Source organism: Humulus lupulus, chromosome 4 (assembly GCF_963169125.1).
Source record: "Humulus lupulus chromosome 4, drHumLupu1.1, whole genome shotgun sequence".
Classification (NCBI taxonomy): Eukaryota; Viridiplantae; Streptophyta; class Magnoliopsida; order Rosales; family Cannabaceae; genus Humulus; species Humulus lupulus.
In genome coordinates, this window is record NC_084796.1 from 29,309,841 (window position 1) to 29,325,305 (window position 15,465).

General features: G+C 31.3%; 2 protein-coding genes across 4 annotated transcripts; one reads left to right on the plus strand and one right to left on the minus strand.

The window, feature by feature from the left end:
- Nucleotides 1–7,024: 7,024 nt before the first annotated feature.
- On the plus strand, nt 7,025–11,261 carry LOC133830264 (uncharacterized). 2 transcript variants are annotated; one of them, XM_062260196.1, is made up of 10 exons: nt 7,025–7,198; nt 7,284–7,395; nt 7,493–7,655; nt 8,955–9,012; nt 9,094–9,215; nt 9,308–9,400; nt 9,556–9,828; nt 9,999–10,225; nt 10,544–10,759; nt 10,934–11,261. In XM_062260196.1, the coding sequence occupies exons 1-10, from the start codon at nt 7,113–7,115 to the stop codon at nt 11,045–11,047; spliced, it is 1,464 nt and encodes a 487-aa protein (XP_062116180.1). In that variant the 5' UTR covers nt 7,025–7,112; the 3' UTR covers nt 11,048–11,261. The 2 variants fall into 2 exon arrangements, with proteins under 2 accessions (XP_062116180.1, XP_062116181.1); XM_062260197.1 differs by having other exon boundaries at nt 7,496–7,655.
- Nucleotides 11,262–11,510: 249 nt separating this feature from the next.
- LOC133830265 (FKBP12-interacting protein of 37 kDa) lies at nt 11,511–15,247 on the minus strand. 2 transcript variants are annotated; one of them, XM_062260199.1, is made up of 14 exons: nt 15,079–15,247; nt 14,925–14,976; nt 14,733–14,794; nt 14,189–14,256; nt 14,023–14,059; nt 13,847–13,934; nt 13,693–13,757; nt 13,510–13,587; nt 13,093–13,140; nt 12,900–12,953; nt 12,619–12,780; nt 12,112–12,181; nt 11,937–11,992; nt 11,511–11,780 (listed from the first exon to the last, which is right to left on the minus strand). In XM_062260199.1, exons 1-14 carry the CDS (start codon nt 15,103–15,105, stop codon nt 11,616–11,618), a joined length of 1,032 nt encoding a protein of 343 aa, XP_062116183.1. In that variant the 5' UTR covers nt 15,106–15,247; the 3' UTR covers nt 11,511–11,615. The 2 variants fall into 2 exon arrangements, with proteins under 2 accessions (XP_062116183.1, XP_062116182.1); XM_062260198.1 differs by having other exon boundaries at nt 11,511–11,813.
- Between the last annotated feature and the right edge of the window lie 218 nt (nt 15,248–15,465).

A 15,465-nucleotide genomic window follows, 5' to 3' on the forward strand; every position in this document is an offset into this window, starting at 1 on the left:
AAATTATTAATTAATTCATTTTGCAAAATACATAGTCTAAATTATCATTAAACAAAACACAAAATTCAATCACATAATCAGAAAACGAGTCAAAATAGTATTTTACTTTATATTAATGTTTATTTCTTTTAATATTTTAAATTATTTATTTATAATACTAAAAAAGAAAAGAAAAATAGACCTTCAATATAAATGAGGAATTAGGCAGAGGCCTAGTTTGCCTAATGGTGAAGATGTTTGGAAGCTTATACTTTTGTAAAATAATAAGTGAATTTACTTTTTTGGTACTTTGTGTTTTTGCAAAATATCATTTTAGCACTTTTTATTTTCAATAATACTTATACGGTACCCTGTATTTTAAAATCATACATATTTGATACCCTAAACTTTAATTTGATAGATAAAATTTTGTCAATATGACCAAACTGTCATCAGTTATATATAATTAGATAATTAAATATAAATTTTGAACTCATATAATTCAGAGCATTTTAATTAAATTTGTAAAATTTTATTAATCAAAATTGAGTTTAGGTTATCAAATATGTACGATTTTATAATACAGGGTACCAAATATGTACGATTTCAAAATACAAGATCCCAAATGAGCATTATTGTAAATATATGGTACCAAAATGATATTGTGCAAAAACACAAAGTACAAAATGGTTACCTAGCCAAATAATAATAATAATAATAATAATAACTTTCAATGACCATGAAAAATGGATATTCCAAAAGATGACTTCATAAACCCTATATTATAAAGAGTAATGATATGTGCACCCTAAATATGTACCTAAATATTACACATAATGAGTGAGAGTTTAGCCTAGCTAATCACATTTATCAAAACTGTGACCCGCTATTTTAAAAAGCAATATCATGTCCTTATGTATAATATTTGAATCCATATTTTGAATGCACATATCATTGCACGTATTATCAAACATATAGCTTCTTTAATATTTTCACAAATCTACCTTGACAAAGATACTCTTAAGAAGCACGGCTTCCTTCTTCCTCACTTATCAACTTTTACACACTCTAGCCAACATCTTCTTCACTCAAAGGATTTTGGGTTATTTTTGTGAAAAACATTAAAGATGGTATATGTTTGGTTCTCTCAATTAATGATGACTAAGTGTTATTTATAGGTTATGAGTATATTATAATATAGTTTACATATATTTTTTGAACTATTTTGTGTTGAAAAACATGTCAACAAATTAATTTTATGTTAAGAAGACGAGCTTCTATTTGGAATTTGCGATTTGTGATTTTTTTTGTTCGAACTTGAAGATACGACCAATTATACTTGATTTGTATCAAGTCTAAACTAGGTTCAAACAATCTTAAATCGTAATTCCTAATAGAAGTTCGTCATCTCAACATAAAATTATTTAAAAAAAAAAATTATTTCAAAACAATTTGAAAACACACATATAAATTATTTTAGGGTTTATACTTTTTTGAACTCTGTGTTTTGTCTCATTACCTGTTTGGACCTTGTGTTTTGACAAATTACTTTTTGGAACCTATGTTTTGTAAAATGGTTAAAACAGAACCCTAAACACAATTTTGGTCAATGATTTCTCAACTAAAATCACAAATAATTTACCAAACTAACAATTCAGAACAAAAATAAAATCATTCTGCTTAAAAACTGTGTTGTTATATTCAAATTTTTCTTTATCAAAATTGAGTTTAAAGTTCTATTTTAACTATTTTACAAAATATAGGATCTAAAAAGTAATTTGTTAAAACACAAAGTTCAAATAAGTAATGAGATAAAACATTGGGTCCAAAAATATATAAACTCGTTATTTTATAACACATCCATAACCTTTAAATAACAATAACACCGACTCAGTATCAATTGAGAGAAGAGAAGGTAAAAAGATTACTATTTTTTTGGGTGAAGTTATTAAGGGTATTTAGGTCATTTTAGATTAGTTTTGTCGAAGACATTAAAGAGGACACACGTTTGGTAATATGGGTTTTATGAAAGTCATTTTTTGGAGTTTCCCTAAAACACTAGTATAAAAACTTAAACCATTTTTTTATATATAAAAAAAGAGTAAATTATCTAGAAATATAGAAGAAATTAGACCAAGACCCACATTTAAAAGCCCCCTTCCATTTTTACCCAATATTTTAAAACTTTTAATCTAAACCCAATTATTTTATTCAAATTCCCTTGACTCACTTTTATATTTTATTGGCTGATCACCCACATTCTGATTTCAATATTCCAGCAACATAGAGAGAAGCTTGATCAATAAAAAAAATGTGCATCTTACTCAATAAAGGATAGAAAGAGAGGATGAGGGTAAACTCTCTCTAAAAATGGGTAAAATTTAATAAGACGAAATAGGTGGTTCTTTTTTATTAGTGAAAGATAAAACTGGTAATTCTCAAGGTTTCCCATAAATATATAGAGAAAATTACGAAATATACCGTATAATTAAATATGCCATATCTTACATTTATACAATTAATTATTTCAAATATACAATTTTTTAAAAAATTTCTTTTAAAAAAAATAAACTAAAAGTAAAAGTGAAAGTAAATAAATAAAGTATAGTGTAGTAGAAATTTCTCCCATCTTCTCTTTCCTTCTCTTATCTCTCTACTTTTCTCTCTCATTCTCCTTATTTTCTATTTTCCTCGGTTCTCTCCATTTTTCTCAGTGATCCGACCATTTGTATTGCTCCATAGTGCCATTTTCGTTGGTTTCAGCTCAATTATTAGGTTTCAAGCTTTCTTCTCTTTATTTTTTATTTTTATTATTTGGGTTTCAATTCTCATTGAATATAACCAAAATATTTCATGGTCTGTTGGTGCTTCCTGTTTTAATTTTAGATTCAATTTTATATGTTTGACCTTTGTGAATTTTCCTTGTAAATATATTATTTATGTAGTAATCTTTTACATATTTGTAAAATATGTTTTCTGATGATAAAAAATTTACTTTCATTTTTTCTTTGGTATTTGATGTTATATTTTAAAGTATCTATTATATATGTGTGATGTTGATATATGCAGCTTGCAAGTTTGGGTTAGCACAGGAGATACTCTGCTATGATGTTGGGTTGTTGTGATACTTTGTAAGTGACTTAGTGATTGTGTATCTACGAGTTACCTTGCTTTGATTGTGATAAAACATGGCTTGCTTTAATTCTATAATTCTTTGTATAGAGTTGCTAGTTGGTATAGTAGCTTGATAAATTTCAATGCAGGAGATAAATTTATACATTACAATTCTTTTTTAAGCTATATTATAGTTTTGTAACAGAATGCTACAAACATATTATGGTTCTGTAAAGATCTGTTACAAATTTGTTAATATATTTTATACATTTTTATAGTTGCAGTATATTAACTCTTAACGAGTCTGTTAATTTTTTTTTGTTCTGTAACAATATGTTTCAAGCTTGTTAATACTTATTCTGAATCTGTTATGATCAATTATAAGTTTGTTAATGTCTTTGTAGTTACAGTACATTAATATTGCAAAAATTTATATTTTAAAAATTATATAATTAACAAAAGAAAGTTGTCACCAATATTTATGAACATAAACACTTTTTTTATTTTATAGTTGTTTTATGTGTCCCTATCCTTACAATTAAATTGAAGCAAGACTAATACAGAAAAATCTTGATAAAACACCGTACAAGACCAATGATGAAAATGATAGTTACAATATCATAACAATTTGTTTCGGGGGAAAATTTTTAATGTAGCTTGATCAATCTACAATTACAGGCATGATTTTTTTTAGGGATGTAAATGGGGCGGGTCGGCCCCGCCCCGCCCCGGATCCGACCCGATCCGCTAAGCTTATGCCCCGACCCGACCCGCCCCGTTAAGGCATTTGATGCGGGTCGGGTCAGACCCGCCCCGGATGTGATGGAGCGGGTCAGACCCGACCCGGTAAGATTTTTTTTTATTTTCTTTTTCTGTAATAAAATAAAAACTAATTTTTTAAAATATGTTACAATATAAAAATAAATGGCAAAAAAATCTCTCATACTAGACATAAATGAGCTATCTAAATTTTTTTATAAATGGTCTTGCATACTAAAATAAAAAAAAATTAATATACTTCAAAGCAAAATATCAATTTTCTCCTCTATCCCTCTTAAATATATTGTCTTATTTATATATATATATGCATATATATATATATATATTTGGATCATTGATCACCCTAAATAGTGGTAGTAATTAGTTTTTTTTTTTAATTTTTACAAAAAAAAAAAAAAAAACAACAACAACAACAACCGGGTCGGGTCGTGATCCGACCCGCTTCAATTGCTAGCGGGTCGGATCGGATCTCGACCCGCCCCGTTATTACCCCGATTATATTCGGATCAGGGGCGCCCCGTCGGGTCGGGGCTCCGACCCGCCCCGATCCACCGGGTTTTTTTGCCATCCCTAATTTTTTTCGAACGACCGTTGGTTTGCTGTAAACTCTAAGGTTTTATTTTTTTTATCTGTATTTGTTGGGTTAGTTTCAGAAGCAGCTTCACCTTGTAGTTATTGTGGGTTTGTGGTTATTAATGTCAGAAATATTGATTGGGATGAGATGATCTTTAGCATGGATTTAATGTAACTTTGGGGTGGGCTTTATTGTATAATGGGCTAGTGTGATTCTACATTAAAAATGTAAGTGGAAATTACATTTTATATGGACTTTTTATTGAAGTTTTAAAAAATATGGCTTTTTTTTCAGCATAATTTTTTTATGGCTTTTTATACTTTTTTATCATTTTTATAGCTTTTTTTTTTTCCACATTTTTGTCAAAATTTCTGATTATGCCATATCTTTATTACCATTGAACTTTTTTTTTTTCAAGTAGAATGATAGTTTTGTAATGTCATTTTGTCTTAGTATTATAAACGATGGGGACCACCCTTTTAGGTGTTTTGGTAGGTTGATAATTAGGTTCTATTATATATCTTAGCCAACTCTTATTCTTGGGTCCTACTCTAAGATTGTATTAGCCAAACACTTGGGGTAAGCAAACAATCCCTTTGACTTTCACATTCTGTAATTTCTATCGAATTTCTTTAATTCCACTCCACACAAATGATTTGATATACTACTCATTCTTAACAATCACAATATATTTACTTATCTTTTTTGCACTCTTAATTTACTTGGAATGAAACTTCCCCATTACTAGAATTCTTTGACTCCTAAGTCAAAATTTGAATTAGAATTCTCTTTATATAACTAATTTTATACTAATTTGTTATTTGGTTGTTTTGCAAAAATCTTTTTTTTTTTTTTTTTGTGATATGAATTGTGTTTATTATTTTTTATTTATTTATTATAAACATTTTTTTTCTTATTTTTATATTGTATGTTTCTTTTTTCAAATTCTGGGTAAGGTAACCAGTTACTTGATTTATCTTTGACAATTATGTAAAAAAAAATCCTAGAGCTAGGTTAAATAACATGTACCAGGAAGAGTAACTAGTTACCCTGAGAGAAGTAACCTTCTGCCATAAGAGGGGTAACCAGTTACCATAAGAGGAGTGACGGGTTACTCTTATTAAATATGAAAAGAAACATCAAATCTGAATGAAAAAGAGGAAGAACACTTCATTGAAAAAAGGAATAAATAACTATGATTTTAGTAACATAGGTAACTAGTTACCATAAAGAACCCATAAATATATACACACATCATAACGTGAAGGTAACCAGTTACCCACAGAAATATACACACAAAAAACGTGAATGTAACCAGTTACCCCAGAAATATACATACAAATAACGGGAAGGTAACCAGTTTCCACAAATTTGAAGATAGAAAAAAAAATTAGATCCACCCCTTCTTCTCTCTCTTCTTCTTCATATAATTTTTTTTTTCTAGATTTGAATGTTCCCATCAGGGTAACTAGTTATCCATTCACGTTTGCATATTTTTATTAGTTTTATTTCCAAATTTTGGTGTTCCTATAAGGATTACAGTAAAAAGAAAATGCTGAAAAAATTGATTTGAATTTTTATATATAGTGGAAAAAACCATAAAAAAAATTACAATAATAAAAGATAATACATAAAAAATAGTAAAATAATTATGTAATGTTAAAATATGTGTGAAAAAAGGGGAAAAAAGAAAATGGAATGAGAAAAAAATAAGTACAAAAAAATAAGAAAAAAGAAAGAAAAAAAACTTAGGAAAGAAAACTAAAAAAAATATGAAAAAACAAAACAAAAGAAATGATGAAGGAAAAAATAGATGAATGAATAAAAATGAAAAGAAGAAGAAAAATAATGGGAAAATGGAAAGAAAAAATTGGTAGAAAAAATTGAAAAAAAATGGAAGAAGAAAAAAAGAAAGAAAGAAAAAGCTCATATGTTTGAAAAATGAAAAAAAAAATAGAAGAAGAAAAAAAAAAGAAAAAAAAAGCTCATATGTGTGAAAAAAGAAAAAAAAAATGGGAGGAGAAAATAATAAATACAAAAATGAAGAAAAAAAAGGAAAAAAAACTGAAAAAATATGAAAAAAAAACATTACAAATGAAATAAAAAATTTGATAAATTAATAAAGAAGAAGAAGAAGAGGAGGTGGAATGGAAAAATGAAAAGAAAAAAAAAAGATAAAGAAAAAAATTGGTAGAAAAATAAATAAATAAGTAAGGAAAAAAGAAAAAAAATAACTGAAAAAATAATTAAAAAATTGAAAAAAATAAAAAAATAAAATCACTTTCAAAATCAAAGAAAATATAATTATGATAAAAAAAAAGTGACATTTCCATATTTTAGTTAGCTACTAATTGTGTTTCCCATATTTTAATTTTGTCTTTAATAAATTTTCCCATACAAATTAAGAAAAGTATAATTCCCATATTTTTGCACATTGATGATATAAAAGCCATATTTTTTAAAAATCCCCAAAATGTAATTCGTATATTTAGAAATTTTTTTTTAGTTTACCTTATATTTGTAAATATCCCAAATGTATACAGGTCCAATAATAGCCCAACCCAGAAAGAAAGCCCGTAATTCTCAACGGCTCAGTTCTTATAATAAGAGGCCGACGGTCAATTCTTGGCCCCTGGCGCGCATATGATCGGCGAGAGAAGCCAAAATGGCGGATTCTGCAGAATCCGATTCTCAAATCACCGATTCATTATTTGTTTGGGACGAAAGCTCTAAGCTTTACTTCCATGCCAGGTTCTCTCTCTCCTCCCTCTTAGATTTTGATTTATCTTTTTCTTGTAGTTTATGTATTAATTCATGGATTTTAATGGAATGGCAGTAGTGGATTTTACCACGACCCAAACGCTGGTTGGCACTACAGTACTCAAGATGGTCTTTACTACAAATTTGAGGATGGGAACTATGTGGTTCTTCATTCTGATACGGATACGGTACCAAATTTTGAAATTTTCTCATCGTTCTTGATTTTCTTGCCTTGTTTTCTCGTTTATTTTTCGGAATAATTAGCTTTAGCGGCTATTTTTTTAGCAGGGTGATCAAACTGATATGGCTCAAAATGAAGTAGCTGTTCATGAAAATTCAGTTCAAGATGAATACGAACCATGTCCAAAACATAAATGTTATGATGATCAAATTGAGAATGGCTCATTCTTACATGGGAATGATTCTGAGGCTACTTTATCAAATCCTGGTAAGATTTATTTTTGATGTTATAAATATTTGGGAATTTTGATGGATTAGACTAAGGGTGAGCATCTAAACCGGCAAACTGCGACGAACGACCGCACCGCCCCACACTACACCGCAAACCACGGTCTCAAAAGTGGAATGGTTCGGTATGGTTTGTATCTTAGCTAAACCGCGTGGTGCGGTGCGGTGCGCGGTTTGGCAGTGTGAAATTTTAGCTTGCACTACAACGCAACATATACTTACAAATATGTTAAAAAAAATTAAACTTTAAATGTATACCATTTTTTAGTAACCTAATATAAAACTAGGAGTCCACTATAATCTTATTCTCTAACACATCATACATAACAACTCATTCCTCTCTCATCATTTGCGCCTCCTCCCTATCACCATCTCCATCTTACACATTTTTTAACACACTTACACCGTGGAAAACCACCCAAGTCACACCGCAAAAAATGGTTTGGTTTGGTCGGTTTGGTGCAATGAAATCACACCGCACGGTGTGTTCTAGCTACTACACCGCATTTGTGGCGTGGTGTATTAAAAAGTGTTCAAATCGCCCAAACCACACCGTGCACACCCCTATATTAGACCCCACCAAAGACTTGGATTGAAAATTTGATCAGTATGTGCTATCTTATCCTTGTACATTGTTAAATGAAATGAAATTTCCATACTTATAAAGGTGTCCAATATGGTTTGGACCTTGGATTTTTAGAGGGAGGGAAAAAAATGAAATCCAAAGGATTCCATTTTCTCATGTTTGGATTGAATCAATAATATAGAATATTTTTCTAGAAAAATTAAAACTCAAATGTAGTATAATTTTTTAAAATTTACAACAATTGTAAATATCTACAAAAAAAAAATATATTAAAAAGAAGTCTCTTATCAAATTTGTGGAAAATATTTTCTTCCATTTTTTTCTTTTTATTTTCCTTCATAAAAATTTCCTTACTAACAAGGCCTAAAGAAAACAAAATTTATGGAAAATAGTTTCAGTGAAAGAAACACAATGGCAAACCAAGACGGGTAAGAAATGAGAGACCAGAAAGACGGAAAGCAAAGGATACAATCTTCCACTGTTAAAAATTACAAGCTGGTAAAATGTAAATTAAATGGTGTTTGATAAATTTTCAATTGTTGTTTGGAAAATTGTCTAAAAATGTCTCTCCTAGGTGATTTAAAATATGGAAATTCCAATTTTATTCTATTTAAATTGGATTCTTCTATAATCTAGAATTTCAGTTGTCTTCTTTGGAAACTTGATAGAATTACCAAACCATTTCACTTGCAGGGAACACAGATTGTAGAAGCAGTGATTCACCTGAAAATCCACCTCTTCCATCAGAATGGTATGTCGTTAATGTGGTTTTTTCACATTTTGTTATCTTTGTTGGAAATTATTTTTCCAAACTGTAGTTGTTGTTTTTCAGGTTAGAAGAGACACTCATCAATCTTTACTTGTCGGGCTATTCAAACCAAGCAGTGAATGCTGGTGATGATGATGTGAAATTGGCAACGGAAGACACTGATATCATTGAATTTCAAGCTGATGGTTTGTTCTGTTTTCTTGTTCATTATTGAATATGTATTGCTAACTTCTATGGCCCGAGCTTAATTGAAACGGGTTGTTTGGTTGGATTCCAGTAAATGCTGATGATTATGAGCTAGAAGAGGGCGAGTGGATTCCTGAAGACGACTTTGATGTAACTCAATTAAGTGAAAACATATCAAATGAAGGTATTGCTATTGTTCTGCAACAGGCTATAAATCTCTTGATGTATAACACTCTTTTAAGTAGTAGTCTGTAAAATATTTTGTCACACTCTAGTGATAGTGAAAATATTGGTCCATCTATTGCACTGGTTTTATGCAAAAGCACCTCTGTGTCACAGGTGCTTCATGGGATGAAGAGAATTGGAGAGCTCAGTATGGTCAAGTCATTCCATCTTCAGAAGAGACTATTCCAGAGGTCCCTGCCGTTGATTTATGGGACTGGTCTATGGTTAAGGGGTCCAGAAAAGATGGTAAAGGTGAAATTTCGAGGCTTGTTGGGAGACTGATGAAGAGGTCTGCAAAGCTCCATCCCTCTGTGCCTACTGGTGGTGGTCTTCTGAAGACTGCTCCAATATGTGAAGTGCATCTTGATCTGGTACGAGTAAAAACAGGTTTGCCTTTCTTCTTTTCATTTGTAAAGTTTCCATTCGGTTTTGGTGGCTTTAATGGTGATAACAAAAGTTAAGATTTATTGCTTCTTCAACATCGTCTGCCTGTTCATGTTTATTTCTGGTAATGTTATACATTTGGATGCTGATATTTTTTTTTCCTCCTGTGCTAGGACAAATATATAAGTTACGGAATCCTAATGCAAAATTCTTAGGTTCCCTGTCAACTTTTGATTCTTCTAACCCGACTAAAGACTGGGGATTTCCTGAACTGTCATTTCAAGAGCAACCCCTCCCTTACTCTAAATCCAGGGAGAAAATTGAATCAAAAAGTGCCGATGGTGTCTTAGTTTGCAATGATTTCCCTCCATTGCAAGATCAGCTTCCTTTATTGGAAAAGGTAAATGTGATATTGAACATAATAATTGGGAGTCTGAAATCTAAACTTTTTCTTAATTACTATTACAGTTTTTTGGTTTAACATTCTGTGCTTCTTTTTGTCTCGTTCAATTATAAATTATAATTATACGAGTCAGATGTCTGCCCTTTTGAACTTTGACCGATTTCTACTTGGAGGTTCAAATTGTATATCTCAAGTACTTGTGTAGTTATGTGTCATGTCTAATTGCTAATGATATATGTCTGATTTAATGATTTCTATCATTTATATTTTTGTCTATTTAATTCTTTGGTTACACTTCTCTCGTTGAACTATCAGAATAGAAGCTGTGCATATAGGGACAGAGCTGCTGAGAGAAGAGCCTTGCATGGTGGATTTGGTGTGGGCCCAGGACAAAAGAATTCAATGGTTGGTGATATGCCATCCTCACCTGTTTTGGAGTCAACGGAGGAAGCTGCAGCCGAGGCATTAAACATGTCATTCGGAGCTGGAAGTTATGCCAGAAAAATTCTAGAAAACATGGGTTGGAAAGAGGTAAATAAATCCTATTTTGCAATTTAGTGACGTAGTTATATTAAAAACCTCGCCAATGTGACTAGTATGAAGCATCTCGTGTTCTTTGCACCATTTTTTTAGTTATTATTTTGGCGATTGCTATCTTGTAATCTCTCACCTTATACATTTCCATATCATTTATAATGCTTGCAGGGGGAGACACTAGGGAAAACTATGAAAGGCTTAGTTGAACCAATTCAAGCAGAAGGAAATATTGGAAGCGCTGGATTGGGGTATCCCAAGGGAAGAAGAACAACAAAACATTGATACTATCAACTAACGTACCCACCACCACACGTTGACAATTTTTTTTCATTCTCGTAATACTTCTGTTAGCTAGAGGGTGTTATGCTAAAATTTTTTGGGGAAGAAAAAATAAGGTAGTGCTGTTGAAAAGAAGTAAAAAAAAGAGCATAATTCACCGAACCGTTGTATTTATTATTTTGTCAATAATGGATCGACCATTGTAGCAGCAAAATAAGCGTTCAGCTAATCCAATATGTTCTTTTTTAAAATTTAAATTACTTATAAATTTTAATAATTTATCACTAAAATTTACATTTTCGTTTCAGGAAACAAATCAGTAACATTCAAATATTAAAATAAAATACAACATACATTTTAATTTTCAATATATATATATAATGTGGGTTAGCTCTAATGAGATGAGGCATCCTATCCTATACCTATCTTAGAGAATGATCACATGAATCATTTATTGAGAACTAAGAAGGAAAAAGAGTGCTATGAAATTTAAAATAAATGTTAAATGTACAAACAAGGAGATAAAAGAATAATAATATTCTACAAAATTTGATCGAATCAAAAGTTCATTTCAGTTGTCATCTTCGCCTGGAGTCATTTCAGTGCTAGTTATTTTATTAGAAGTTGGTGAATCATTAGTTTTCTCCTCTATCGAACTTCTCTGCTGCAGCAGCTCTTGTTTCAACCTTTGGATCTCTAGGTCTTTCTCTTCTAGCTTCTCTTCCAACACAACCACCTGCGGTGAAGGGCACAATCTACCATGTTCATACTAGAAAAAAAACATTTTAATTTAACCATAGATAGACAAACATCATATATACAATAAATAACTAGTCAAGTAGTGTATTGAAAAATCAAACTGATAAATGAAAGTTATGAGGAGGAATAATACCATTTCATTTGATCGTTCCACATCATTTGCTAACCCGTCCATTTGAGTGTACAGTCCTGTAAAACAAAGCAGATCGTGCATTGTCTTGAATGTGTTTGATGTTCCGAGCTTGTGATAAACATAATGTGGATAGAATTTAAAAATTATAATAAGAAAGTTGTAGACAATTTCTGACCTTCAAATTGGCTTCTCAGTTCTCCATTTTGGGATTTTTGCAAAGCAAGTTTCATAGCTAATTCATGCATCTGCAGACCAATAATATAGGATGAAAAAAATTAATCAAAAAATCACTCTAAAAATCACATGGTAACCAACACATTTGTTGATAGAATACAGATATAACATTTCATCCACAATAGCAATTGGATTATCTCCCCAATAACTCATAATCATTCTCAAACTTATGTCTATCCACTAGCTAAAGATGTTTCTTTACCCTCTAATAAGTACGTCATGTAGAGATATGTAGGAATGTTTATATGTATACATACATAATACATCTAACACCAGAGTAAAATCTATTTATTGCAGGCATGAAAATGAAAATATGCATAAATCTTCTCCACATCTTTTCTAGCAGGAAAAAAATAGCAATAATTAGTAAGGGGTCAAGGACTCAAGGTCAAGAGAACGTAACAAAGAATACTTAGTACATATACAATGGAAAAATCAGTGATAGCACCTTTCCCTCGGCAGCTTGATTTCCAATCTCTTCATTTTCCTCTTGCAAAGTTCGACATTTAGCCATCAGCATCTTTCCCATCTTGCTCTGGGGAGTAAATTGGACAGCAGCAATATTATCCTGCAATTCCTTCACCTTTTTGTCTTTCTCCTCGACCAAATTCTAGCACCATTACATTACACAAGTACATTCAGAATTATTTATAAGCAGATTAAAGGAATATATAACATTCTAAATATAACAGAAGTCCAAGACAATGGCATGCAACTAGGACCATATACCTTTAAACGTGTAAACTCTTCATGGATTGCCGGATCTAGTAATAGTCTCCTCGCCTATAAGAATAAACCACCACAATTAATTAAAATTATTAGAGAGATTGTTATAATTCTAGAAGGTTAAAAAAATCGAAAACTAAAGAAGGTCAACTTGCAAATTATCTGTTTGTGAATTATCTGCAGAATTAAAAATTACCTGCATTGATGGTGGCTTGAGCTGTGATTTCAAATCTCGAACTGCAGACTGTTTATACAATTGCCGTTAAACAAACACAAAACAGTACATTAGAGCAAGTACCACTCAACAAGCAAGCTGAATCAAATGCTCCGAATTCTAAATTATAGTATGCTTCGGGTCTCATTCATCTCTACTATGCAACAAACTGTTTTCAGAGAATATCTAGCTTCCACCCTGTCTAGCTTATACATAATTATTGTTCTTGCCACTTAAGGAAATAACCTCATTCAATATTCTTTTGCTTTAAATATAAAATTCTTACCAGTAAATAGATACAAAAAGAGTCCAACACATTCTAAGTTATAACAAGTGAGTATGCAGCATATCATATCACATTCAGATATCATTTCCTAAAAGCATAAGAAAACAGCTCACCTTCAGCTCTGCTATCTCCTGCTCTCGTTTTGCAAATGTCACAATAAATGCACCTTCCTTCTTCTTTGCTTTTTCTAACTGATAATTATGGAAAAAAGATTAATGGAATCGTGCATGAAAATATTAAATATTTTATCAAACAGAAGAAAAATAAAAGAATGAGGGGGGATTCTAGAATTACACCTGCTCCCTCAATGACTCCTCAGAATTCTTCAGCGTCTGAAGGTAATTGATCACCTGTCTAGGTTCTGCCAAAAAAAAACACTTTGGAATCAACATTTTTGGGTTTTGATGAGTTGCATATGTGAAGTATACCATAATATGCTACAAGGCTAACCAGGAGTAGTCCCCATAGGTATAAAGGACTCATTCTGAAAAGAGGAATGCCACTTTTGAATCTCAGTTTTTGCAGCTTCAAGTTCCGTCTGCAAATAAAGGAATAACAAATCATTAAATCCTAATCCAGGTAAATTGAACTGATCAGCAAAGGTTATTGCAAATACTAATACATACTTGGTATGTCGCAAGTGTATCTTTACAATTTTGAAGACTGCACAATGTAGATACAAGAACAAGTGTGTAAACATTAGATTCAAAGAAATAAAGTACATTGTACTTAACAATTGTTTATCACATGTATGTATGTCCATCCAGAATTTCTAATAGTCTAATACTGTACCTTTCGCGAAGAGACAAAATCATTCCTGTTGCAACACCAGGAGCAGTCTCTTCAACTTTTGAGTTAGCCTGCACGTAATAAACCAAAAAAGAAAAAAAAAACAGCATATGAGCATATTCACAAGTGCACATCCAAAATTTCAACTATCTCTCACAAGCCTGCTTTAAAAACATGCATTCCTCATGACCCTTAACACAAGGTCATCCCTTCCTCTACTGTTATCACCCAACTATATTACAACCGCATCGAAATACAAAAACATTTCGCATATACAATTCATTGACTTCATGCCCTCTTAATATCAGTTTGGCAGTACAAAAGTGGGGAAAAAAAAGAATAAGGTAGGTTTGTGAATTTGATATTGTTTGTTTCCAACTTTTACAGCAATGCTACAGTAACAGAAAAGCGCAGTTCGTAAATAATAATATTAAAGATAAATACGAACAGAAATATGCACAAGGTTCACTAGCTGCAAACAAATTGAAAGAGAAAACCGATAAAGATTCGTATATTGCTAAACAAATTGATAGTTGTACAGTAATACCTTCTTAGAGCCAAAGAAATCGTCTTCATCGTCCTCAAGATCCCCAAAGTTTCTCTTGTTTCCTAATTTTTCAAGTAAAATAAAGAAAATATATGCGTAACAACGAATTATCACACAAACAACTACACAAATACATATTTCATATGATTTATAAAGAAACGAGGTTATTGTTACGAGAAAAGGAAAACTAACCTGAACGCCTGGTGGTTTGAGGTCCAGAGAAATCCCCTCCAAAATCGTCATCCTAAATATCACAAATGGGGAAAAAAGAAAAACCCTAAAAACTTGAAATTTGAATGTTAAAGGTAAAACACAAGAGATGTAGGTAAAGAATGGAAGGACTTACGTCATCCAAATGGTTGTGCGAAGCCATTGAAGTGGAAAAGGAAAATGGGTTCGCCGGAGACTGCAGAGTGAGAAAGTGGAGCAGAGTGAGAAATGTGAGTCAAAAGAGTTCAGAGGAACACAGACAGACGACCTCCTTCGGAAATCACCTGTATCCGTTTCCACGCTCTCATTTCCATTATATATTATATGGGCCTTATTAACTAAAACCCAGTTTTAGACGGGAAAGCCGTGTGAAAATATGGGAATTAATTTTGGGAATTTTTAAAAAATATGGCTTTTTAGCCATTAATGTGCAAAAGTATGGAGTTCAACTTTCTTTAATTTGTATAGGAAAATTTAATTAAGAAAAACTTAGTTTATGAGAAAACTAATTCCATATTGGAAA